General features: G+C 40.0%; 6 protein-coding genes across 11 annotated transcripts; 4 read left to right on the plus strand and 2 right to left on the minus strand.

Moving 5' to 3' along the window:
- On the minus strand, positions 1-2,667 carry LOC104421204 (reticulon-like protein B22). 4 transcript variants are annotated; one of them, XM_010033082.3, is made up of 5 exons: positions 2,529-2,667; positions 2,014-2,257; positions 1,758-1,899; positions 1,600-1,669; positions 1-423 (listed from the first exon to the last, which is right to left on the minus strand). In XM_010033082.3, the coding sequence occupies exons 2-5, from the start codon at positions 2,181-2,183 to the stop codon at positions 317-319; spliced, it is 489 nt and encodes a 162-aa protein (XP_010031384.1). In that variant the 5' UTR covers positions 2,184-2,257; positions 2,529-2,667; the 3' UTR covers positions 1-316. The 4 variants fall into 4 exon arrangements, with proteins under 4 accessions (XP_010031384.1, XP_010031386.1, XP_010031385.1 ...); XM_010033084.3 differs by having other exon boundaries at positions 2,014-2,233; positions 2,529-2,659; XM_010033083.3 differs by having other exon boundaries at positions 2,014-2,254; positions 2,529-2,599.
- On the minus strand, positions 2,251-4,276 carry LOC104423371 (receptor protein kinase CLAVATA1-like). The gene is made up of 2 exons (XM_039299466.1): positions 3,694-4,276; positions 2,251-2,435 (listed from the first exon to the last, which is right to left on the minus strand). Exons 1-2 carry the CDS (start codon positions 4,274-4,276, stop codon positions 2,251-2,253), a joined length of 768 nt encoding a protein of 255 aa, XP_039155400.1.
- A 1,205-nt stretch (positions 4,277-5,481) lies between these two features.
- On the plus strand, positions 5,482-6,594 carry LOC120286886 (disease resistance protein RPV1-like). The gene is made up of 2 exons (XM_039299475.1): positions 5,482-5,963; positions 6,183-6,594. Exons 1-2 carry the CDS (start codon positions 5,482-5,484, stop codon positions 6,592-6,594), a joined length of 894 nt encoding a protein of 297 aa, XP_039155409.1.
- Positions 6,595-11,388: 4,794 nt separating this feature from the next.
- Positions 11,389-13,112, plus strand: LOC104423373 (disease resistance protein RUN1). The gene is made up of 2 exons (XM_039299481.1): positions 11,389-11,969; positions 12,188-13,112. The coding sequence occupies exons 1-2, from the start codon at positions 11,473-11,475 to the stop codon at positions 13,110-13,112; spliced, it is 1,422 nt and encodes a 473-aa protein (XP_039155415.1). The 5' UTR covers positions 11,389-11,472.
- A 2,734-nt stretch (positions 13,113-15,846) lies between these two features.
- On the plus strand, positions 15,847-20,440 carry LOC104421205 (GEM-like protein 4). 3 transcript variants are annotated; one of them, XM_018863402.2, is made up of 6 exons: positions 15,847-16,249; positions 16,346-16,426; positions 16,626-16,900; positions 17,012-18,461; positions 18,595-18,688; positions 19,308-20,440. In XM_018863402.2, exons 1-4 carry the CDS (start codon positions 16,129-16,131, stop codon positions 17,183-17,185), a joined length of 651 nt encoding a protein of 216 aa, XP_018718947.2. In that variant the 5' UTR covers positions 15,847-16,128; the 3' UTR covers positions 17,186-18,461; positions 18,595-18,688; positions 19,308-20,440. The 3 variants fall into 3 exon arrangements, with proteins under 3 accessions (XP_018718947.2, XP_018718946.2, XP_018718945.2); XM_018863401.2 differs by having other exon boundaries at positions 17,012-18,284; positions 18,356-18,461; positions 18,595-20,440; XM_018863400.2 differs by having other exon boundaries at positions 18,595-20,440.
- Positions 19,325-24,510, plus strand: LOC104423374. The gene is made up of 5 exons (XM_039299485.1): positions 19,325-19,683; positions 23,217-23,434; positions 23,531-23,611; positions 23,812-24,086; positions 24,199-24,510. Exons 1-5 carry the CDS (start codon positions 19,325-19,327, stop codon positions 24,370-24,372), a joined length of 1,107 nt encoding a protein of 368 aa, XP_039155419.1. The 3' UTR covers positions 24,373-24,510.
- Positions 24,511-25,354: the final 844 nt, after the last annotated feature.

Genomic DNA, 25,354 nt, shown 5'->3' on the forward strand with positions numbered 1-25,354 from the left:
TGAACTCCCCACCTGGGGTGTCATATCTAGGGTCATACGTTCCCTCTTTTATATCAACGTAAAGAACATAAAGTTCACAGGGAGAGAACTAGTTTATATATATGAATCCAAAAGGCTGACAATTTCTCTTCAAACTAGCATCGATTGGTTGCACTCATGACCAAACATAAAATTGCGCCTAAAAGTTTCATGTGTATTAGCCGAGAAAACAGTATTCACTCACTCCGAAGGGAAAAAGTCACATGTACAGTCACAAACTAAGGCTCCAAGAAGTGGGTACAACAAGAATTGGATATAGGTCGAGAAGGTTTAATGGCTAAGTGCTATCCTGCTCAGCAGAACCACTTCTCCAGAATCGGGCAATGAAAGTGCTGATCAAGGGCGAGCTTTCGGCGAACATGTAAAGACAAAACAAGCATAATCCTGTTTCAAACATATAAAATAAGAGAGTCCCAATTAATTGCAGCTTCGACACTGTTAGAAAGAAAAACTGACAGAGAATATTGACAGTATTCAAGGAAGTGATCGTGTGGCCCGGCTTTGTACACAAGAACTGTGAGTTGAAAAAAAAGAAAAGGAAGAAATTGTGCTAGGAAAAGTGTTCTCTAACTTCTTGTTCATAAAGCATTTCCTAACACCAGCACAGTCAACGATGTCTACCGTGCTACAATTACTAAAATTGTCATTAACAAATAATTGTCCTAAAGGGCAGTAAACTTTCATCACCAATAACCAAGAATATCGAGAAGTACATCGTACTGATGAGGGCAAAGAGGGAAGAAGAAGGCATAGCTGTAAAATAGTTCTTGGAATTTTTCCTCTAAAAAGCATGCTCTAAAACCAACACAATCGATAACATCCATTTGTGCTAGAATAACCGCTCCTCAGAACTCCAATATCGACTTTTGTACTTTGACACTTTCGATTTTGTTATGTTTTGGAAAACTTTTGCTACAGTACAGCTTATGATGCTGAGCAAACATTTGACTGTCTGAGGTATTAAACTTCCACTGAAACCGAAAATATTGACAAGTATACAGGAACTATCCACTGGGGGTGAAAGTCTTTGGTCATTTTCTGCGAAGCTCTTTGGCGGGTTAGGTACGGACCAAAATGGAAAAGTCTTTGTTGCTGAATTTCATGTGTTAAGTCATGAGAAGAAGCTCTTTCATTGCAAGGTTAACTTCTGATCTCCCCACACATCCAATCCTTAAATTGCAGGAGCCTTGTGCAACAGGATGTCCTGTGTAAGGAGAATGCTCTAATGCGGCTACAGTCCAACAACGGATACGGCATATTGATGTTCATTTGACAGGATACTACCAGGAGGCGGGCTTTAATAAATCAAGCAAAACAGCACTAGAGAAAGAAAATAAGGAAATAAGGCCATCAAGGAGCTATATCTAAGCGAGGGAAAAAAAGACTGAGTAAATATGTTTGTAAGGGGCAATCCTTCAATATGCTGGCTGCCATAGGATCATATTTTCTCCCTAGGCCATATACTGGTGAGAGGACTAAAATCTACTCCACTCCTCAAATGATTCATGGGAAACACGTGCGTGGACAAGCAGATTGATGAGACAGTGAGAATGCACATACCGACATAAGCAACAGTGACGCCGGAGAGAAATCTCCCCAAAGCAGACAAAACGTAAAGGCAAACGATCACCTGAAAACCAAAAAATGCACACTAGCTTAGGCCCATCACGATAAAAGAGCGGCGATCCTCTAATCTACAATAGGAGCGACCGAATGACCTTAACGAACAAGCGCTTGTCATGGCCAGTGGCGGCAACCCTGAGAACGGACTCGGTGGCTCCGACCGTGTTGGCGAGGCAGGCGACGATGCTGTTGGCCGTGTCCTGCGATATCTGCCACTCCAGCGGGTCCACCGGCACCCTATCGATCCCACCAAAAATCCAATTTTTTTACCCAAAAATGAAAAGCCATAACAGGAGAAACGGAAATTTGGAAACGAAAGCCGAAAAAAGATGTGTGAGAGAGAGAGAATACGAGATGTTGAGCTGGCGGAAAAGGAGGCCGAGGATGGCGAGAGAGCAGAGCAGCACGATGAGGACGTCGGAGAGGAGGGAGAGGAGGCTCGAGTTCCGGTAGGCGCAGTGGTAGTACACCAGGCTCCCGCATATCAACACGATCAACGGCTTCCCTATCTCGTTCCTCATCCTTTCCTCACATGCCTCCCTCCTCCTTTTTCGGTTCTTCTACCGTCGCACTGTTGACCGGACGCGATTAACTGCTGCTCGTCAACGTTTTGCCGAACATAGAAAACGACGCGATCAATTCGGACTCACGAGCCACAATCCCCGTCCCGCGGGGCGATCGGAAGCCGTCCGCGACGGCGACGGCGACGGCGGCGGCGGCGGAGTCGACAGAATCGGCGGTCAGGAAAATAGCCGTCGCGGATCGAAACAGGACTTTGAGACGGCGGAGGAAGAAGACGATGCTCCCGCGAAGAAAGCTTCAATAGAAGATTCGAGAGAGAGAGAGAGGGAGAGGGAGGAACTCACCGGCGGAGACGACGGCCGCGGAGGAACCAAGAGCGCCCCTATTTTCCCGTTCGCGAGCCTGTTCTGATCCGTACGGTGCCCCTGCTCCTCTTCGAATCGTGTTTTCGGGTCGGTTCCGGTTTGTTGACCGAAACCCGAGTCAACGATCTCGGAATCGGATGTCGGTCCAGCGTATCTAATATTTCTTTTTGTTTTTTCGTTTTGATGACTGATTATTGATCGGGGTTATTGCAAATATATTATATTTATACATATTACATATGGATTTTCGCAAATTTATAATAATTTCTAGTTTGTTCCTTTTTCTTTGATTGAAAGTTGCGATCCTACTAACAAATTGCTCTTTTAATTGGGTTTCCTGTTCTCTAGTGGTTCTATTGACTATTTTGTCTATAAAATGGATTCGTATGGTGTTTATTTAAAAAGAAAATGATAAAAATAATTTATGAATTTTGGTTCAATGTATAATATGATCTATAATATTTAAATTTATTTAATGTGATTTATGAACCTTAACTCAATATACAATGTGTTCCATGAATTTTTAATTTAACTAATGTGGTTCGTGAACTTTTAATACATGTATAATTTAGTTTCAAAATTATATGAAAATATTCAATATTATCTCCGATATTAAATTAATTGAATGATAATATTAAATATTTTCCCGTAAAAAAAGTAAAATGTTCAAAGATCACATTGCATATTAAAATAAAATTTAGGGACTATACTGCACCTTGTGATAAAATTTAGGAATCTTTGGTGTCATTCTCCTATATTTGGATATGGGTCCATCGAATTATGATTTGGGATTAAATTCCTTTGAATTCAGGTCAAGGGGTTGATATGGCAAGTTTATAATTTATTTGCAGTTTGTTCACAGTTTTTCTATTTCATTATTTTTCATTTGGGAAAATCTCAAATAAAGACTCGAAATGGCTTTATTTTCTCAAAAAGGGATCTAAAGTGGAGTTTGTCTCAAATAAGGATCCGAAGTAGTTTTTAGTCTCAAAAAAGGACTCGACTCGCCGGCCGGTGGACCGATGCATTTCGATGCATATTATGGCGATCTAATTAGAGTATTTTCTTCCAAAAAATATTCTCTTTTCATTTTCCTTTTCCCTGTTCATCTTCTCCATCTGCGAGTAGACCTCCAGTATCTCACCGATGAAGTAATTATTGGCAAGATCGAGCCACTTCAGCTTCTTGAGCCTCGCCACCTCTAGTGGCAGCGGCCTTGTGAACTTGTCATTGCCCAAGTGGAGTTCTTCGAGCTGGCTTATTGCCCACAAGACTTTGCTGGGGAAGATCCTAGAGAGGTTGAGGAATCGAAGGGAGGTGGGGCTGTTGAGCTCCGGCGGGAGGGTCTCGGTGAGGTTGTTGGTGGCGAGCGTGAGGTTGACGAGGTCGCGGAGAAGGCCGATTTCGGGTGGGATGTAGCCCGAGAGGCCGACGGATGTGATGTTGAGAGAGACGACCCACGAGCCGACGTCGCATGTGACTTCGGTGAAGAAGCAATGCGGAAAGGGCAGCGGTGAGAAGGAGGAGGAGGAGTCGACCCAGTCGCCGATGGCGGCGGAGGGAGGCTCGACCATGGCGGTTTTGAGCTTCAAGAGCACATCCAGGTCGCTCTGTGCAAGGGAAGCGGAGATGAAGAGGAGGAGGAAGAAGAAGACTCCATTGCAGGGTGGTTTTGTCCTCAACGAGTTCGGCGAGACCAGCAAGGGCTCGCCGACCTCGCCGACCATTGGTAAGGGCAGGCGAGGGCCTGCAAGCCCTCGCTCGCTGCCAACGCTTCTGCTGCCGGTGTTGGGCATTGAGCCCAAGCTGGCCTCAGGTGAGGCCGACCCACGCCGGTCCCACGACCTTGACCGGCCCTTCCCCACTTTCAATGTCCTTGATTTAGACAATGCCTATCTTTGACGAAGAAGATGATGAACAAGACAACCTTGGGTAGATCAAGAAGAAGATGAACGGGAGAAGGAAAACAAAGAAGATAATATTTTTTGGACAAAAATACCCTAGACTAGGTCGTCGGAATACGCATAGAAAATGCATCAGTGCGCCGACCGACAAGTGAGATTCTTTTTTGAAACTAAATGACTACTTTGGGACATTATTTGAGATAGATTTCACTCTAAGTCATCTTTTGAGAAAATGGGGATATTTGGTTCTTATTTGAGATTTTCTTGATGAAAATCCTATTTGGTCTGTAAATTAGGAATGAAAATTTTGAAAATATGGCCGGTTTGTTATTTTCACCCTTGAAAAAAAGAATGTAAGGATTTCCTGCGTTATTGGTGAGGTTACCTCCATTCGCCTTGGCTCCACCGGCGACGGTTGCTGCTCCGGCGAAGAAGAGTCTCCGACGCCTCGTCCAGTTGCGTGCTTTTCTTCGCTGTCTTCTCTTTTTCGTTTTCCCCTGCATCTGAACCTAACCTAAAAATCTTCTCTCAGGCTTTTCGGATTCCGTTTGCTCAGATGAACCGAACTGGGTTTTCTTCCATGCGTCCACAAACACATGGAGAGTTCTGACGTTCTGGGTGGAGAGTTCACTCAGTAGAGCTCGAGTCACCGAGTTGACTGAGTCAAGAACACCGCGAACTCGAAACCCGAGATGACCGAACCGTGGTGGACTTTTCCTATTCGAAGTCCACGATGGACTTTATGATTTCGGGCCAAGAACTCCGACAAGGAGTTTTAAACCAACTTCCGTGCAGCAAGGGCTTTGCATGAATGATTCAACACGGGAACGTAATCTGCAACATGGGTTTGAAACTTTCATGTGCAGAGCTTATAAATAATTAACTTGGGTCGGGTTGGTTCGGCGGATCAAACTTGACGTCTATATAACAACGGCAAAGCATAAGCATTTCATAGGATTTGTAAGCTATTGAACCAAAGAATACCATTAGCTGAGCAGAGAGTGAGCCGTCGGTTTTGCTTTTTGGCAATGAGTACCTCTGCTTGTAATCGGTGGACATACGATGTGTTCTTGAGCTTTAGAGGAGAAGATACTCGCAGAAGATTCACCGGCCACCTTTACTCTGCCTTGGAAGATGCAGGAATCAAAGCTTTCAGAGACGACAAGGCTCTTCCAAGAGGAGAGACGATCTCATCCAAACTTTTGCAAGCTATAGAAGAGTGGAGGATATCCATTATTGTTTTCTCGACGAATTATGCTGATTCGAGGTGGTGTCTGGAAGAGCTTGAGAAGATAATGGAGGTCAAGGAAATGCATGGACGGTTGGTCCTTCCTGTGTTCTTTGACGTTAATCCTTTAGAAGTGCGGAAACACACTGGTAGTTTTGCCCGAGCACTTGCTGAACATGAAGCCTATTTCGAGGAAGAGAGGGACAGAGTCGACAGGTGGAGGACAGCTCTTACAAAAGCAGGAAATTTATCGGGCTGGGATCTGAAGGATTTTGCAAATGGGTAATTTTGCTGAACTTTTTCAGAGGTCTTCATTAAAATTCTTTGTTGACTAAGCTTTGATGGAACTAACAACTACTAGTTCATTTCTTATGCGCTTTCACGAGCGGCATCGGCTACCTTGATGCTGGAGAGACATGGATCAACCCAACCCGTCTTTACTTTAGTTCCTCTACCTTGTTTTACTGATGTATTCTGCATCAATTCCGTTTTGACATACAGGCATGAGGCTATACTCATCAAGGTCATCGTAAACAAGGTATTGCAAGAATTGCCATACGCATACCTGGATGTTCCACCATTCAGGGTTGGACTTGAAACTCGATTAGAGAAAATAAAATCATTGCTAAACCTACGCTCGGATGAGGTGCTCTTCATGGGAATCTGCGGAAGAGAAGGAATTGGCAAGATGACAATAGCTGAAGCTGTTTATGACTGTTTCTTTCACGCCTTTGAAGGGAGAAGTTATCTTTCGAATGTGAGGCAACCAAATGATCTGATTAGCTTGCAAGAGCAATTTCTTTCAGACATTGTGAAGCATAGATGCATAAAAATACACAATATTCGTATGAGAATTAGTGTTGTTAAGAGAACTTTATGCAAGAAAAGGGTTTTATTTTGCTGGACGATGTGAGGGATTCTGTGCAAATAAAAGCAGTAGCTAGAGAATGTCATTGGTTTGGTTCTGGCAGTAGGATCATAATAACATGGAGAGGTCAAAATTTACTGCAGGACTTAGATGGGGTTGGCACTTATATGGTTGAGTAGTTGGATGACGATAATGCCCTTCAACTTTTCAGTTGGCATGCCCTTAGTGATTCTCATCCCAAAGAAGAATTCATGGAACTTTCAAAAGAGATTGCAAGTCATTGTAAAGGAGAACCCTCAGCTCGGAAGTCTTGGTTTGTTTCTTTAAAAATAGAAGTTTGTTTGGATGGAGAAGAGCATTTGTACATCTGAAGAGGACAGGTTTTGATTCGCTCTGCAGTGACAGAGAAGGATAAATTACCCCGCATTGCCAAAAGCCCCTTTCATTGCAGTCTCTCAAAGTGCTATGGTGCAAACAGTTTTCGCCAGAGAAGGTGCCTAGCAAATGTCAGTTAAAAGAAGTTGATGTACCATAAGTTGCTTTAGGCCTTGGGAAATGAGATTGCCCGGGAAGAATATTCTAAAAACCCCAGCAACATCGGGACGACATTGGTGAGTGTAGGACACGAAGATTGGTCTATGAATTAGTGAGATTCATGCTTTTGTGATCTAAGAAATAAGCATGTTTACCTATTGCAATTTACATAATGTTAACAGGAAGGAGCTCTTACTAAAGATCTAGATAAACTCTAAAGCTCATCACACTGAGTAAGCATAATTTCCTTGCTCCTGGCCCCTTCTAAAATGCTGCCCCTTTTCTCTGCAGAAAACAAGGCAGAAGGAAAGCCAACTGCGGGATCCCAAGATAGAAACTTCGACAATGTACCTGGAGGCAGAACCATCCGAGCATTCTGGACAACATCATCAAACAACTTCCTCAGTTAATGAATCGCAAAGTTCAATACAAAGTAGGAAGTTGTTCATCTCATTAGATGACTTCTCCTTTTTCTTTTCATTTGTTTCATTCCGGCATCTATACAGAAACAAGAGAAGTTTTCTAACCTGGATGGTTTTGACATAACAGATAGAGTGAAGTTCGTGCATGACAAGATAAAAATGCTTGGGAAGAATGCAGATGTAATTGCACACGGTTTCCGAGAGCATGGTAAGATGATTTCTTTTGTCTGCTTAGAGTGTTATTGCATTCATTGAGATTCAGCAGGTGTAATGGAAAAGAAGAAAACCATCATATACATTTCCTGCATTGATATTGGCTCAATCATCTATGCAATGTAAAAATGAGTTTATTCAATAGTCTTTGTTATATGGGGTGCGCCATACTGTGGCTCCAGTTTGCCAGAATCACTTTGATTTATTTGAATCATCGATTGATCTGGCAATCCTCAATGGTCCTATCATGGCCTGCTTGAAATGCGCTAGATCATTTACTTGTAAGAGATTAATCACGAGAGGACAAGATTTCTGTCATTTGTTGTCACTGAAGAGATGCATATATGAGTCACGGTCATGCATATTAACTAGAGCCATTAATCTGTGCAAAGGAAAGAGGAAAGGAGAGAAAAAGCAGAGTACAATTCTCTTATTCAAAGTAATTCTGTAAGATATGCTAAAACAGTTGTCGCTTCGTTTTTCTGGAACTGCAGTGAGATTGAGTCCCGGAATCATAGCAACAGTGAAGGGGAAATTGAGTCTCGGGGCAAGAGTTCTTCAGCTTGGTGGCATAGAGAAAGTTTTCCGGGAATCGTTCAATTGGGAAGACGGAGAAAAATTAATGGAGTCTTTCGAATGTTATCGGTCGACTTCAACCAGTCCTATTGCTGCGGGCCTCCTATTTATCTCCACTGAAAAAAGTTGCATTTTGGAGTTAGAGATCTGTCGATGTGGTTTCTCCAGATGGGAGATCAACCAAAATGCATTACAAGATAATTTTACACAAGCTGCAAAAGTCAAACTCTCTTTCCGCGAATACCAGTTCGGCATTCTCTGTTGTCACGTGCTTGTCAAAAGTTTGGTCAATCTTAATGCTGTGCGTATTTTCAGTTGAAGGTACCGATAAGAAAGATTAAGGCAGTGAACGAAGCGGAGAATATGGAGAGGCCGGCACACAAATACATAAAAATTGTTACTGTGGATGACTCCGATTTCTGGTTCACAGGATTCTTCAATTATCAGAAAGCACTGGAGCATCTTTGGAGGACGATTCATCAGGAGTAGATGGCTTCTAGTCTAGTCATTTTTGGAGTTGAAAAGTTGCAAACCCATTCGAGATGACAAAAGAAGAGAACTTCTATGAGAGACTCAAAATGAATTACAATCTCTTTTGAAAGTTCCATGAATTCTTCTTTGGGATCAGAATTACTAAAGTCTTGCCTCATTGCAAAGTGTGAGAATTGAAATCTACACATGAAACTAAATCGTCTCTATTATAACTCTTTGAGAATGTGGGAATTTGAATCGCACCATCTTCCTCTTTATATGTGGGAACGGTGGCTACCGAGGCAAATCTCAATGATTAACTACTTGTAGTTGACCAACTAAAAAAAATTGCTTGTGGTTGTGATTGTGATAGTAGAATATTTTGTTACCAAGTCAAAGAAGTAATGAGCCCACCTTTTTTTTTTTTTCTTTTATTACAAAAAAAGATGAAAGAGGGTTGAAAAGTCAAATTGAAAGGCAAAAAGAAGTAGCATTGCAGGCTCACTCTTTAATATGAGCCCAGCAGTTCCAGAAAAGAGAGGGAAGAAGAGGGAGAAAGTTAAAGAAAGAAAGAAGAAGAATAAGAACGAAGAAAGGAAAGGGGATTTCATGTGTGCACACCGATAGTAAAGCTGACTCAATGATCAATGATGTAACGCAATACCTAGTAAGTGCTTGCGCCTCTTGTTCCTTCAATTGGATTAGTTTTTGAGGTTAGGGCTTAAATTCGGAATTTTGGAAAATTCGAGCCGTGAAATCCGATTTTTGAGTCATTGAGTTGTGTATGTATGTAGAAATGATAGTTTAGGGTGTTGTGGAGCTGTAGAATTTTACGGAACTTGATTTAAGCTTAGGGTTTGCCGAAACAAAATTGTCGAAGTCCCTGCATGAGATGAATAGTGTGTGTCCACTAAATTTGGAGCTTGGTACAGTCAAGTCGGGATTTTTGTAGTACATTGAAAGGGTTTCCTATTATAAGTATGTATGGAAAGAGGTTATATGGAGAGAGTAATGGCATGATCAAGTTTTGCATTCAAGCTCTATGTTGCGAACGGCTTGAATAATTGCTTTGAGTATGTGATTTGTTAGTGTGTGGAAGTCATTTTATCAGCTTTAGGCGTAGTATAACCGTTTCATAGTTAATGTAGCGTGTTACTCAATTTTAATGTTATTTCTCGCTTATTCGATAGGATCGCACGTACTGTTTGGTTTTCGGGCTTCCCTATATATATTTGTGTTGTATAAGGTTGGATAGAATGTTTGCTGCCTTTGAATTATTGTGGGATGGTTTGATAAACTTTTTTTTTGAAGGGTTATGCGTACTATTTTGTGCAATTTATTTATGAGATAACTCTTGGAAGATTATGTGTTTTTAGGTTGATAAACTAAGGTGATATGCATAGTAAATGACTACATAATAATGTAATTTCGTGTGAGTCACTTGTAGAGCCCTATATTATTAATATGTGTTGGTTAAAAATTAAGTGCTATATGATAATGTAACTTCATGGGTGCCACCTATAGGGCATTATAATCAAGGACTATACACAATGTGATTTCATGAAAGCCATATATAAAGTCTTGTACTATTGATATGTGGTGGTTAGAGACTAAGTGTTTTTTGTGAGAGCTACCTCTAGAGCCTTGTGGTTGAGGACCAAGTAGTACACTATAATATAATTTCGCGAGAGCCACCTTTAGAGTTTTGTATTATCATTATGTGTTGGTTAAGAGCTAAGTGCTACACAGTGATGTGATCAAGTGGGAGCCACCTCTAGAACCTCGAGATGTGAGTGGTATTATATCTTTTTTAAATTTGTAAAATTCATGTTCCGAAAATGTTACGGATTATGTAGTATTAATAATGGAATGACATTTTTTGTTGCATAAAAGTTGGATGAAGCATTTACTACTCTTTGATTGTTTTTAGATGATTGGAAAGTTTGTTATGCAAAGTATTGTGAAAATACTACATGTGACTGCTTTGCAATTAGTTTATGATTGATTTGAAAAATGGTTGAGAAATGGTAGATATCTATGTTAAGTTATTACTTGGTTTAAGATATTAATTTCTGGATTGGATTTTTGGTATTGGAGCATGGTCGTCCATACCCAATATGATTGAATTTGGTGAGAGGTTTCTGGGTATGCATGCTGGGTCTTTTTGGGCGGAACCACCAGCTTCGTAGGTGGAGACATTGCCAAGCGGGAAATCTTAGTTGCCTTTTTACTAGGTATTATGTCGTGATTATGATTTGATATTGAGTAGATTAGTCAATGGTTCCATCTATGTGTGTTTTGATTCGAGACCATTGATGATGGAATTGTGACGATAGTTTAAATGAGTTTTTCATATTAGTATAAATTTTGTTAAAATGGAAGAACTCATATATGACTTGATATGCATCGCTCACTGAGCTGTGGTTGCGATAGTAATCATCCTCGATTACTGACTATTATAGTGAGCGTCATCGATGGGGACTTTTGGGAGCTGGACTTTTGGATGGTTAGAGGCTGCGTCCTTCTAGTGGAAAGATGGCCATATCACCCCTCATTTCTGTACGATTCAGGCTATGACAGTGATCATTATCAATGATCAATACCAAACACAACAAAGAATGAGCATTTCCTAGGATTTGGGAAGCTATTAAACAAAAGAAGACGAGCAGTTGAGTGGAAAGCGATCCGTTGGTTTTGCTTTTCAGCAATGAGTAGTTCGTCTTCTGGTACCTCCACTCAAGGTATATGGAGATATGATGTGTTCTTGAGCTTTAGAGGCAAAGATACTCGGAAAGGATTCACCAGCCACCTTTACTCCGCCTTAAAAGATGCAGGGATCAATGCTTTCAAAGATGACGATGCTCTTCCAAGAGGAGAGAAGATCTCATCTGAACTTGAACAAGCTATAGAAGAGTCAAGGATAGCGATCATTGTTTTCTCGACGAATTATGCCAATTCTAGGTGGTGTCTCGAAGAGCTTGAGAAGATTATGGAGGCCAGGGAAATGCATGGGCAGTTGGTCCTTCCGGTGTTCTATGACGTGGATCCTTCAGAAGTGCGGAAACAGATCGGTAGTTTTGCACAAGCATTTGCTGAACATGAAGCGTGTTCGGAGGAAGAGAGGGACAGAGCCATTAGGTGGAAGACAGCTCTTACAAAAGCGGGAAATTTATCTGGCTGGGATCTGAAGAATGTTGTGGATGGGTAATTTTGCTCAACTTTCTCAAAGGTCTTCATTAAAATTCTTCGTTGGCTGAGCTTTGACGGAACTAACATCTAGTAATTCATTTCTTATGCACTTTCACGAGCGACATTAGCTACCTAGATGCTGGAGAGACGTAGATCAACCCAGCCCGTTTTATTTTACCTCCTTTACCTTCTTTTACTGATGTATTCTGCATTGATTCCGTTTTGACATACAGGCATGAGGCTATACTTATCGAAGACATCGTAAACAACGTATTGCAAGAACTGCCAGACGCATACCTGGATGTACCAACGTTTGGGGTTGGACTTGAAACTCGATTAGAGAAGATAAAATCATTGCTATACCTAGGTTCGGATGAGGTGCTCTTCATAGGAATCTGTGGAAGAGAAGGAATTGGCAAGACAACAATAGCTGAAGCTGTTTATAACCGTTTCTTTCACGCCTTTGAAGGGAGAAGTTTTCTTGCGAACGTGAGTGGAGATTTCTGGCAACTGAAGGATCTAATTAGCTTGCAAAAGCAACTCCTTTCAGACATTGTGAAGCATCGAAACATAAAAATACGCAATATTCGTATGGGAATTAGTGCCATTAAGAGAGCTTTATGCAATCGAAGGGTTCTGATTGTGCTGGACGACGTGAGGGATTCTGTGCAAATAAAAGCACTAGTCAGAGAACGTCATTGGTTTGGTTCTGGCAGTAGGATCATAATAACAACGAGAGATCAAGGTTTACTGCAGGACTTAGATGGGGCGGGCATTTATATGGTTGAGCAGTTGGATGACAATGATGCCTTTCAGCTTTTCAGTTGGCACGCCTTTAGTGATTCTCATCCCAAAGAAGAATTCATTGAACTTTCAAAAGAGATTGCAAGTCATTGTAAAGGAGAACCCCTAGCTCTCGAAGTCTTGGGTTCTTTCTTAAAAAATAGAAGTTTGGTTGAATGGAGAAGCGCATTTGTACATCTGAAGAGGACAGGTTTTGATTGGCTCTGTGACGACAAAGAGAAGGATGAATCACCCTGCATTGCCAAAAGCCCTCTTCAAAAGAAGTTGATGTATCGTAAGTCGCTTCAGGCCTTGGGAAATAAGATTTTCCGGGAAGAATATTCAAAAATTAGAGAAGTTGATGTATCTATGTAAGTCGCTTGATTTCTTTTGTCTGTTTAGAGTGTTATTGCAGGCCTTGGGAAATAAGATTTTCTGGGAAGAATATTCTAAAAACCAGTCCCATTGCAGCAGGCCTCCTATTTATCTCCACTGAAAAAGTTGCCCAACCAAAATCCATTACAAGGTAGCAACATCGCGGCTTTTTTTAGCACGCAAATCCATTTGAGATGACAAAAGAAGAGAGAACTCATGTCCACTGTAAGAAGTTTTGTGAATGAGAAAAATGCTGTTTTAGCAGACGCTGAGGGCAAATCTTTACACATTACGCTTGACCTATGAAAACATAAGCAAAACTTTGCCTGTGATGATTCTTCCTTTGTTCTTTTGCTTTTGATCTTAGATGCTAGTCCTGGTCAAGGCTCTGTCGAGGAGGGGCAGCATTCTGAAAGAACGAGGTACGATGATACTCTTTATTTGGGATTCCAGGCTGATCAGTTAACCAATATATGACTCCTTCAGGTCCATTCTCTTTCCCGCAAGCAATTAGAGCCTCCAGGGGCAAGACAAGCATCTTGTGATTTCTTATCTTAGACATTCATTTTGGAAAAAAGGACATAAATTACTCTGTACCAATTAGCCTGAGGATCGAATTCAAGTTACCCTGTCCTAAATTATGAATTGTGCAATTTAGTTGGACTTTCGTGTCACAGAGCAAAAGTTTTTCCAGGTTGAAATTGACATACAGAAATCCACCACCCTCTTTTGGAAAAACCTTAAAGCTACAAGAAAAGGACAATGCCAAGAACCTTAATGAACAGTGGAGGACAATAAAAAAATATAACACGAGCTGTACATTTAAACATATAATATGATGGTCATTTTCCAATTAGTACAGCTAATACAAAGGCAGTATTATATTATCATCTCAATGTATGCACTAGAACCATAATGCACGACGGACGATACGAAAGAATTTTCTTTGTCAAGCAAATTCCATTATTTGCCAAAGTTCCTAAATGCTCAGACGGCCACCTAGTCTAATATTATCCTAACAGTTGTCTCTAGGCATACCAAACCAGAGCCTGCACTAAGAATCCACTTTTCTGTTTTGCAAAATTCTATAGAAGATACAAAAGGAAGTGATCATGAATCAATCCCAGTGTCTTTTCCTAGACTGAAGATGCATCAGCCATCTTAGAAAGCTTCCTTTATGTGTTCTATTCAAGTCTTTTATTCCTCTTGCTTATCCATTCCTAACTCACGTAACGCCAAATTTAAAAATATCAGGATTCAGGATTTACATTGGACTCTGATATTGTGTTCCTTTAAATACACTCACAGGTGAAGAAAATTGAATGTCTTGAGCAAGCACATCCTTGTTGCTTCCGACCTCTCGCAGGAGACACTGCACGGATTTCTTCGCTGACCATCATACACAAGAAACTCAGGCTGTGGATTAAATAGGAGAAACCAATTTCAGGGTATTGTCATTGGAATTTCTGTCCTGTCCCTGGACGCATCTTTGTCGGAGTGCAAACATGGACCAGTGAGAATAATTGACAGCACTTCAACTGCTATTTTGGGAAGACTGACAATAGCTGTTACTCCTCTATTCATTTTCTCCAACTCAAGGTTTTCGAAATTGAGACAGCCCTTCAAAAGAAGCATTTTGAATAGAAGGTAAAATACGCCAAGCCTATAAACATCAAAGCAGCGCCTAAAAATATGTATTCTAGATTAATTCGTAAGCAAATCTATAGAGAAGTACTTGAAATTAAGCTGCCAAAAATACGTGTTGTCTGAAAATTTGTTACGATGCTTGCCTCCCATTTCAATAATGATTGTTTGAATTCCTTTTTCCACGAAGCGACCTAGTAAATCCTTGCACTATCTTCATCCTTTGTGGATCGAACTTTCCTAATGCGTTGAAAAATTAAAGAGCAAGCGTTTGATCAACATCTCTCACCAAGAAAAGGGAAAAAGTTCAACCTGTATGTGAGTGGCCTTCGGCTTTTTGCACACCCATGTACACCTAAGGATGAGGGCAAAAGCTTGCCATGAAAATTCACCGCCCCAAACAGATAGCACTTCAAACTATTCAAAGATTTTCCTTTGTGATGATTCTTTCTGTGTTCTTTTTCTCTTTCTTTTCCTTTATTTTTCATTTTACATTTAGGTCGATCAATTAGCTAACTTTTGACTTTCTTGGGTCAGCGGTCTTGTGACTTCTTATTAGAGACATTGATTTCGGGAAAGCAATTTGCCCAAGAACCAAGTTCGAATCTGATATCTAATCCAAATAATTTGTCCTAAATTACAAAGTGGACATAAAAACATGAAGAAATCAACCACCCTTCCAATAGAAAAATCTAAGTGCTGCATGGAGAAGACTGTGTCAAGAGCCTAGTACCCACAAACGAAGGACCAGTAAGGCCGTAAAGACTTATTATACATGAGCAGCACATTTCAACACAGAATATACCGGTCAATTCTCCAATCATTACAGCTAATATATATGTAGTATTATATTATCGTTTCAATGTATGCAATCGAACCATAATGAATGACGATTGATACGAAGTTTTTTTGTTATTTGTTTTTGTCGCACATTCCAATTTTTTGCCAAAATTTCTAATTGCTTGGACAGTTGGTTAGTCTAACATTGTCCTCGCAGTTGTCTGTGGGGCATAACAATCCTGAAGGTGCATCAGGAATCCACCTTTTATTATCAGAAAATTCTAGAGAATACACAGAAGGATGTGATCATGAATCAATCACAGTGCATTTTTTCAAAAAGCGATGACACATCAGACATCTTAGAAAGCTTCTTTTATGCGTCCCCTTCTCCTCCTTTATTCCTTGCTGATCCATTCCTGACTCATACAACACTGGATTGAAACAGTGTCGGGATTCAGCATTTCCCCTGGACATTGTCCCCTTAAATTCATTCCCAGGACTCAGAAGATTGATCATACTGGGTAAGCACATCTTCCTTGTTTCCAACACCATTTTGAGAGATACTCCACAGTTCATCATCAGACCATCAGATATGAAAAACCAACGCCAGGGTCTTGTCATTGGAGTTCCTTTACTGTCCTTGGAGGCACCTTCATCTGAACATTCTTATCAATACGATAAAATGTTCTGTCGATCACGAAAGTTGAAAAAAGGTGGGCGTTAATATCAAAGCAGCTCTCTTTTTCCAACAATCATTTCATTCCAAAGCATCGATCTGAACTCTGACCTGTCTGGTTCCGACATTGCAGATAAGGTAAATTTGGTGCTTCATAGGATGAACAAGCTCGGGAAGAAAGCAGATATTCTTGCACGTGGAGTTCGAGAACATGGTACTAACAATTCTTTTCTTATGACCACAATTTCGGTATTCACTTAATAGGTATAGGTGCTTTTTTCTTGTAGAATTCAGGGTCCTTTATTTTGGAGGATCAAGAAACATTACATGTTTTGAGGTCAATTTAGTGCAAAAATGTTCATAGGACATATGTGCTAAACTGGTTTTCACATCGTTCTGTTATGGAACTGCAGTGAGCCTAAGTCCCAAGATTACAAAAACAGTGAAAGGAAAATTGAGAATGGGGGCGAGAGTTCTTCAACTTGGAGGAATGGATAAGGTGTTCATGGACTTATTTAATGTTGGAGATGGCGAAAGGCTAATGAAGACCTTCCAATGCTATCTGTCAACTTCAATCGGTCCTATAGGAGGTCTCCTCTTTATCTCCACCGAGAGAGTGGCCTTTTGCAGTGAGAGATGTATAAAACTGGTTTCTCCGGATGGAGAAACAACCAAAGTCCATTACAAGGTAACTTTTCTCATGTTGTAAAATCACTATATTTCTGTCAGTAATCTATATGCCAGTCTCCATTGCTATGTTGAACTGCATTCTAATAATCTTTTTTGAATATCTTTCCAGGTGATGATCCCGCTTAGAAAGATAAAGATGGCAAATGAGACAGAGAACGTGGAGAAGCCGTTGCAGAAGTACATCCAGATTGTAACTGTAGATAATTTTGAGTTCTGGTTCATGGGATTCTTGAACTATCAGAAAACACTAAAGCATCTTCAGTGGGCAATTTCTCAAGCATAGGCTGTTTGAAGTCGATTTGAATTGTCCAAAAAGGACTTTTTTTTTTTTAAAACTCTTTAGTTCTTCTGTGTCAGATATATGTACAATTGGGACATGTCAACATTGTAAAAAAAGTTGTCAATGAGGAAATGCTGTTAAATCCAATATCCTCTCTCTAGCAGCTCTCCAAGACAACATTCTCATCGGGGTCTTTAAGTTTTATCCTGGTCGACTTTCACATGGAATGCCTAGTTTGTCTCAACATGCAACATAGCAATCTTAAAGTAGCTTGAAAAGATAACTAGGTGTGGTATGCTTACTCTTCTCCTAAACTGAGACAAAATGCTTTACTAGCAACTTCATATTAAATATTTACTTTGTCACAGTTTCTGTCAAAGTTGAAAGTCCTTGATCTCAGTCATTCACAATTCCGGAGAAAGACTCCTGATTTTTTTAGGCTTCCCAATCTTAAGGAATCGTCCCCATGAGATTGCATGAAGCTCCTAGGCATCCATCAGTCCATTGGCAAATTAGAGAGACTTGTTCGGGTGGATATTGAAGGCTGCGAAGAGCCCAGGAAATTTCCTGGAAGCATCTGCAGGGTAAAGTCCCTGAAAGTCCTCAATATTGCAGGTTGCTGAAAGAGTGATAAGTTAACCGAAAATCTCAGAGAGATGGAGTCTTTGATGAAGTTTGTTGCTGATGGAACTGCTGTTACTCAAGTCCCTTTGTCCATTTTATGCTTAAAGAATCTGGAAAGTTATCTTTATGCGGATGCAAGATTTTGATGCCTAGCTCCTTGTCTTCATTCATTTGGCCATGGTGACGAGAAGGGAAGATCTGCACAAAAATTGTATGCTTATCACGTTTTTGTCGGGGTTAACTTCACTAAAATCACTGAAATTGATGGACGGCAATCTATCAGGTGATGCAATCCCAAGGGATATCAGAAGCTTGCTCTTTCCGGAAGACTTAGACCTGAGAAAGAACAACATTTTCAGCTTACCAGATACAGTCAGATGTCTCTTGAAACTCAAAAACCTTAAATTGGACGATTGTGCGGAGCTTGAATTGCTTCCCGATATGCCGACAAATTTATTCACTGTGTCTGCAGTTAACTGTACGTTGCTGAAAAATGTTATCTTTATACAAATTCCACCATGTACTGAGGTCATTTCTCACTAATTGCAGCAATATAGAGGAGATTTTTGGCTTGGACAAGTTGCAATCCGCAGGAACAGCACACATGGAGTGGTGCTACAGTTTATCAAACAACTTCAAAGAGTTCCTTTTCCATGTTCACACACTCTCTCTCTTCCTCTGATGTGGTTCATGCACACTTTTAGATGATTTTTCACCTTTTAGAATGCTCGATTGTATTATCGCGCTACTTTCCTCTCACGAATTTTTTTTTTTTTTTTTTTTAACAGTGAAGCAACATTCTCGATTGGTTTAGCTATCAGAGTGAGAGTCCTTCGCTATCTTTTCAGATGCCTCCATTTCAAGGCCGTACAAGGTTTCACGGTATGCATCATCTATTCATCCAAAAGTGACACCTAGGAGCTACAGCCATTCCCAACAGTCACCATAATAAATAAGCGCAATGATTCCATCTTTACTCATTAGGCTGTGACCTATGAAACCATTCCAGTTGAAGAGATTTGATGAACAGAACAGAAAGTGAAAACGAGAGGGAGAAAAATGAAAAACGATGCAGAGAGAAAGTGTACTTTTATTCAATGAATGCTCGCTTACATCAAAAGAGCTCGACTTCCCATTTACTCTTTCCTCGTCAGTTTTTATATCAGCCGGAGAATGACAACAGAATGAAAAACAACTAGCTAACAGAACAACTAACTAACTGAAGCAAAAGAACAGAAAGTTTGACTTTACAAACTTAAAACTAAATACTGATTCCTCAATGGTAAATCAGTTTTACACGTGCTATAATCTCTGTTGTTGCTTTCTTTCTTTCCTTTATTTTTGTTAGCTTCTTTCCTTCCTTTGTTCTCGACGCTTTCTCTTTTTCCTTTGTACTTGATAGCACTTACTGGTTTTCCATTAGCTTCGCCTTCTTTCCTTCCTCTGTTCTTGAAGTCTTCTTTCTTTTCTCTGTTCTTGACATCACTAGTACTTTGTGTAGTTCTCTTAACACCAGTCATGTTTGAAGATCACATGTGGATGTTCCATTTGCCACCTTTCATTATCAACAAACAGCTTGGATATGAGGACCTGGTAAAATTGACTGTAGATTTAGGTGGTGGATTTGAATTGAAGCAGCTCAGTGTTCATTTCGGGAATCGGATCTATCCTTATTGTCATCAGTCGTGTTTGGGCAACACATTTGTTTATGGTAGAACTTCACTGTTGACAATTACTCAAACGATAGATGGTCAAGTTGGTATTGCAGAGAGTGACTACAATTGGGGCAATGTGAATGCGAAAAGAGGCCTTATTGATCTTGAGACTTGTCCTGGTCAAGGCTCTGTTGAGGAGGGGCAACATGCTAAAAGAACGAGGTATGATGATACCAGCAATGTAAACATGGACCAGGAAGAATAACTCAGGACACTTCAATAGCTATAGGGGGAAGATAGATAATGTTACTCTTGCATTTGCTTGAAATTATGCTTTTCGGAATATAAACAGCCCCTGGAAAGAAGCATTTTTAATTGAAGGTACACAATGTCATACTAGGCCTCTAAATATATTCAGGTGCCGCCCAAACTATGTGCATTGTTCATTGGATTTGTGGAAAAAATGTAGAAAAAGGAAGCTTTTGTGCATACGCCATTTAATGCATGACATGCATGTTCAAGAGTTCGTTTCTATGTGGCCCACTCCAATGGCGACTATTAAAGTTCATTCTTCCATGAAGTGACCTAATGAAATCCCTTGTACTGCGTCGAGACCAGAAAGCGCACGCGTTTGATCAACATGTCTCACCAGCAAAAGGGAAAAAGTACTTGGTCAACATGCGTGTGATGGAGCTGATAAGGCTGTGATGTGTCCATTCTCTTTCCCACAAGCAATCAAAGCCTCCAGTTTGGTTTGATTCCGAGTTGAGCATTGAAAAAGCAAGAGAAGCATCTTTTTTGGGTGTTAGTGTGAATGGTCTTTGTGGCCTTTGCACGCTCATGTCCACCTAAGGCTGAGGGCAAAAGCTTGCCATGATAAGCAAAACTTTGCCTTTGTGATGATTCTTCCTTTGTTCTTTTGCTATTCTCTTTATTTGGGATTCTAGGCTGATCAATTAACCAATATATGTCTCCTTCAGGTCGGGGGTCTTGTGATTTCTTATCTAAGACATTCATTTCGAAAAAAGGGAAATAACTTTAATCTCTGGACCAATTAACCCGAGGACCAAGTTCAAGTCAACCTGTCCCGAATTATGCATCGTGCAATTTTGTTGGACTTTCATATCACAGAGCAAAAGTTTTTCCAAGTTGAAATTGACATACAGACGTTTTTATAGAAAAATCTTAAAGCTGCAAGAAAAGGACAATGCCGAGAACCTTAATGAACAGTGGAGGACATTAAAAATTATTATACATGAGCTCTATATCTAAATATAGAATATGATAGTTTTCCAATATTACAGCTAATACAAAGGCAGTATTATATTATCATCTCAATGTATGCACTAGAACCATAATGCATGGCGGATGATACGAAAGAATTTTCCTTGTCGAGCAGATTCCACTATTTAGCAAAGTTCCTAAATGCTCGGATGGACTTAGTCTAATGTTATCCTAACAGTTGTCTCTGAGGCATACCAAACCAGAGCCTGCACTAAGATTCTGCTTTTCTGTATCAGAAAATTCTATGGAAGATACAAAAGGATGTGATCATGAATCAGTGTCTTTTCCTAAACTGAAGATACATCAGCCACCTTAGAAAGCTTCCTTTACCTGTTCTATTCAGGTCTTTTATTCCTCTTGCTGATCCATTCCTGACTCACGTGACGCCAAATTTAAAAATGTCAGGACTCAGGGTTTACATTGGACTATGATACTGTGTCCCTTTAAATACACTCACAGGACGTGGAGAACTGATCATCCTGAGTGAGCACATCTTCGTTGCTTCCAACCTCTTTCAAGAGACACCACACGGATTTCTTCACAGACCATCATTCAGAAGAAACTCAGGGTGCGGATTATATAGGAGAAACTAATTTCAGGATATTTTCATCGAAATTTCTATCCTGTCCCCAGACGCTTCTTTGTCAGAGTGCAAACATGGACCAGTGAGAATAATTGACAACCCCTTAATGGCTACTTCAGGAAGACAGCCAATGTCTGTTACTCTATGCATTTTCTCCACTTAAATGGTTTTCGAAATTGAGGCAGCCCTTCAAAAGAAGCATTTTGAGTAGAAGGTACAGAATACACCAAGCGGATAAACATTCAGGTGGCACCTAAAAATACGTATTTTTGTTTAATTCATAAACAAATCTATAGAGAAGTACTTGCATCCTTTATGAATCGAATCCGCACAATGCGTTGAAAACTTAAAGAGCAAGCATTTGATCATCATCTCTCACCAAGAAAGGGGAAGAAGTTTGACCTGTATGTGATGGAGCGGATAAGGCTATTATTCAGTTCTCCTTAGTCTTTCCCAAAAACAGTAAGATCCTATATTGTGGTGTGATTATGAGATCTAGAATTGAAAAAGAAGGAGAAGCAACTTTTATCTGGGAATGTCCTTTGGCTTTTTGCACACTCATGCACACCTAAGGATGAGGGAAAAAGCTTACCATGAAGGTTCACTGCCACAAACAAATAGCACTTAATCAATTCAAAGCTTTTCCTTTGCGATGATTCTTCTTTTGTTCTTTTCTTTATTTTATTTCATGTCAATCGATTAGCTTACTTTTGACTTTCTTGCGATCTTATAACTTCTTATCGAAGACATTGACTTCGGGAAAGCAATTTGCCCAAGAAACAAGTTCGAATTAGATATCTAATCCAAATAGCCTGTCCTAAATTACAAAATGGATATAAAAACATAAGGAATAAGTGCATTGGAAGTTCTAAAATTTGTCATGAAAATACAATTAAGTCCTAAAACTTTTAAAAATTGTAATTAAATCCTAAAACTTGTCACAAAGTATAATTAAGTTCTAAAACTTTCAAAATGTGCAATCAAGTCTTAAAACTTATCAAAATGGTTAAATCTAAGTCATTCCATTGATTGCACCTTGTGAAAGTTTTAGGATATCGTTATACTTTCGAGACAAGTTTTAAAATTTTATTGAATATTTTTGAAAGTTTTAGGACTTGATTGAATTTTTGTGACAAGTTTTAGGACTTAATTGCACTTTTTGAAAGGTTGGGGACTCAATTGCACTTTTTGAAAATTTTAGGACTCAATTGCATTTTTATGATAAGTTTTAAGATTTATAATGCACTTATCCCAAAACATAAATATATCAAACGCCCTTCCACTAAAAAAAATCTTAGTGCTGCATGGAGTGGACAGTGTCAAGAACCTAGTACCCACAAATGAAGGACCGATAAGGACGTAAAGAACTTGTCATTCATGAGCAGCACATTTTAACACAATATATCAATCAATTCTCCAATCATTACAGCTAATACATATGTAGTATTATTTTATCCTTTCAATGTTTGCAATTGAACCATAATGAATGGCGATCGATACGATGGAGGTTTTTTTTTTTTAGTTTTTGGAATAATGATTCCAATTTTTTGCCAAAATTCCTAGTTGCTTGGACGGTTGCTTAGTCTAACATTGTCCTCACGGTTGTCTGGGGGGCAAAACAAACCAGAACCTGCATCAGGTATCCACTTTTTAGTGTCAGAAAATTCTAAAGAATGCGCAAAAGGATGTGATCATGAATCAATCACAGTGCATTTTTTCAAAAAGCGATGACAGATCAGCCATCTTGGAAAGCTTCGTTTACGCGTCCCCTTCTACTCCTTTATTCCTTGCTGATCCATTCCTGACTCATACAACACTAGATTGAAACAGTGTCATGATTCAGCATATCCCTTGGACATTGTCCCTTTAAATACATTCCGGGACTTAGAGGATTGATCATACTGGGTAAGCACATCTTCCTTGTTTCCAACACCTTTTTGAGAGATACTACGCAGTTTGTCATCAGACCATCAAATATGAAAAACCAACTCCAGGGTCTTGTCATTGGAGTTCCCCTGTCCTTGGAGGCACCTTCGTCGGAGCATTCTTATCAATATGATAAGATGTTCTGTCCATTCGATGGATCATCACGAAAGTTGAAAAAAGGTGGGTGTTAATATCAAAGCAGCTCTCTTTTTCCAACAATCATTTAATTCCAAAGCATCGATCTGAATTCTGACCTGTCTGGTTCCGATATTGCAGATAAGGTGAATTTGGTGCTTCATAGGATGAACAAGCTCGGGAAGAAAGCAGATATTCTTGCACGTGGCGTTCGAGAACATGGTACTAACAATTCTTTTCTAGTGACCACAATTTTGGGTATTCACTTAATAGGTATAGGTGCTATTTTCTTCTAGAATTCAGGGCTCTTTATTTTGGAGGATCAAGAAACATTGCATCTTTTGAGGTCAATTTCGTGCAAAAGTGTTCCTATGACGTATGTGCTAAACTGGTTTTCACATTGTTTTGTTACGGAACTGCAGTGAGACTGAGTCCCGAGATTACAAAAACAGTGCAAGGAAAGTTGAGAATGGGAGCGAGGGTTCTTCAACTTGGAGGAATGGATAAGGTTTTCATGGACTTATTTAATGTTGGAGATGGCGAAAGGCTAGTGAAGACCTTCCAATGCTATTTGTCGACTTCAATTGGTCCTGTAGGAGGTCTCCTCTTTATCTCCACTGAGAGAGTGGCCTTTTGCAGCGAGAGATGTATAAAACTGGTTTCCCCGGATGGAGAAACAACCAAAGTCCATTACAAGGTAATTTCGCTCATGCTGTAAAATCACTATAGTTCTGTCAATTATCTATTTGCCAGTCTCTATTGCTATGTCGAACTGCATTCTAATTGACTTTTATGAATATCTTTTCCAGGTGATGATTCCGCTTAGAAAGGTAAAGATGGCAAATGAGACAGAGAATGTGGAGAAGCCATCGCAGAAGTACATACAGATTGTAACTGTAGATAATTTTGATTTCTGGTTCATGGGATTCTTGAACCATCAGAAAACGCTAAAGCATCTTCGGCGGGCAATTTCTCAAGCATAAGTGGTTTCGAGTCGATTTGAAACGTCCAAAAAGGACATTCTTTCTGACCTTTTAGTCCGTCCATGTCAGATACATGTACAACTAGGAAATGTCAACATTGTAAAAAAGTTGTCAATGAGGAAACGCTGTTAAATCCAATATCCTCTCTCTAGCAGCTTTCCAAGACACATTCTCATCGGAGTGTTGGCTGTGAAAAAAATTGATGGGCAGTATAAACTTTGTGAAACTATCTTTGATTAGCCGCCCAACGAGATGGCATCTTTCTTTGATTCTGGTGTTATTCTATTTTGCTCTGTCATCTTTCGCCAAATCATCAGATTGTACAAAAGCATTAAACAAAGAATTTTTTGCCATCCTAGCTTTTCTGGCCGGCTTTGACTGGATGACCATTTGCCGCCCTGACTCTCTCGTACGCATCTTCAAGTGATTGTAATTAAACTGAAAACTGAAAAAGGACAAGATCACTGAGACGATCCTATTTTGAAACAGACAAAAAGCAGCATCCGACATCCATCCAAGAAAGTTCATGCTTCTTCCTCTTCTTGATGATCTTCTTGATGATCCATTCACGAATCATCAAGTAAAAACTTGAGATTGCATGTCAACTCCTCCAAATGTTAAAGTTAGCCCTTGGAAAGCAGCCGCAGTGTGACGGGACTGAGAAATATCATACGAGTACAGTAGTAGCCATCCTAGACAGCAGACTAAACATGAAAACAGAAGCAGCCTTCAGGATCATTGGGACTGATCAGTACCATACCGGGTAACACGTTCCGTTTCTTTGTGCTTGGAAGCAAACAGACTGCTTGATGTGACAAGCATTTTTCAAGTAATGGCCATGATTTCTCAAATGGATTATTTAATAACTCACTCGAGATATTGTTTGCTTTAACCCGTCTCATACTGAACCTCATAGTTTTTGCCATTTGGTGTACCTTTTCCAGCAGGTCACCCATTTTGTTGAGCATGCCTAATATTTAGA

The sequence above is a fragment of the Eucalyptus grandis genome, chromosome 1 (assembly GCF_016545825.1).
Source record: "Eucalyptus grandis isolate ANBG69807.140 chromosome 1, ASM1654582v1, whole genome shotgun sequence".
In the NCBI taxonomy this organism is placed as follows: Eukaryota; Viridiplantae; Streptophyta; class Magnoliopsida; order Myrtales; family Myrtaceae; genus Eucalyptus; species Eucalyptus grandis.

What these genes read in the sequence shown, in the direction of transcription:
- LOC104423373 (XM_039299481.1), top strand. Translation starts at nt 11,473, where the DNA reads ATGAGTAGTTCGTCTTCTGGTACCTCCACTCAAGGTATATGGAGATAT. An exon ending in CTGAAGAATGTTGTGGATGG is followed by an intron (nt 11,970 to 12,187) that starts GTAATTTTGCTC and finishes TTTGACATACAG; the next exon opens with GCATGAGGCTATACTTATCG.
- LOC104423374 (XM_039299485.1), top strand. Translation starts at nt 19,325, where the DNA reads ATGTTTGAAGATCACATGTGGATGTTCCATTTGCCACCTTTCATTATC. An exon ending in CAACATGCTAAAAGAACGAG is followed by an intron (nt 19,684 to 23,216) that starts GTATGATGATAC and finishes TCCGGGACTTAG; the next exon opens with AGGATTGATCATACTGGGTA. An exon ending in ATCACGAAAGTTGAAAAAAG is followed by an intron (nt 23,435 to 23,530) that starts GTGGGTGTTAAT and finishes CCGATATTGCAG; the next exon opens with ATAAGGTGAATTTGGTGCTT.
- LOC104423371 (XM_039299466.1), bottom strand. Translation starts at nt 4,276, where the DNA reads ATGGTCGGCGAGGTCGGCGAGCCCTTGCTGGTCTCGCCGAACTCGTTG. An exon ending in TGCCAATAATTACTTCATCG is followed by an intron (nt 2,436 to 3,693) that starts GTGAGATACTGG and finishes GCCGTCTCAAAG; the next exon opens with TCCTGTTTCGATCCGCGACG.
- LOC104421204 (XM_010033082.3), bottom strand. Translation starts at nt 2,183, where the DNA reads ATGAGGAACGAGATAGGGAAGCCGTTGATCGTGTTGATATGCGGGAGC. An exon ending in TTCCGCCAGCTCAACATCTC is followed by an intron (nt 1,900 to 2,013) that starts GTATTCTCTCTC and finishes TGGGATCGATAG; the next exon opens with GGTGCCGGTGGACCCGCTGG. An exon ending in ACAAGCGCTTGTTCGTTAAG is followed by an intron (nt 1,670 to 1,757) that starts GTCATTCGGTCG and finishes TTTGGTTTTCAG; the next exon opens with GTGATCGTTTGCCTTTACGT.
- LOC120286886 (XM_039299475.1), top strand. Translation starts at nt 5,482, where the DNA reads ATGAGTACCTCTGCTTGTAATCGGTGGACATACGATGTGTTCTTGAGC. An exon ending in CTGAAGGATTTTGCAAATGG is followed by an intron (nt 5,964 to 6,182) that starts GTAATTTTGCTG and finishes TTTGACATACAG; the next exon opens with GCATGAGGCTATACTCATCA.
- LOC104421205 (XM_018863400.2), top strand. Translation starts at nt 16,129, where the DNA reads ATGAAAAACCAACGCCAGGGTCTTGTCATTGGAGTTCCTTTACTGTCC. An exon ending in ATCACGAAAGTTGAAAAAAG is followed by an intron (nt 16,250 to 16,345) that starts GTGGGCGTTAAT and finishes CCGACATTGCAG; the next exon opens with ATAAGGTAAATTTGGTGCTT. An exon ending in CAACCAAAGTCCATTACAAG is followed by an intron (nt 16,901 to 17,011) that starts GTAACTTTTCTC and finishes ATATCTTTCCAG; the next exon opens with GTGATGATCCCGCTTAGAAA.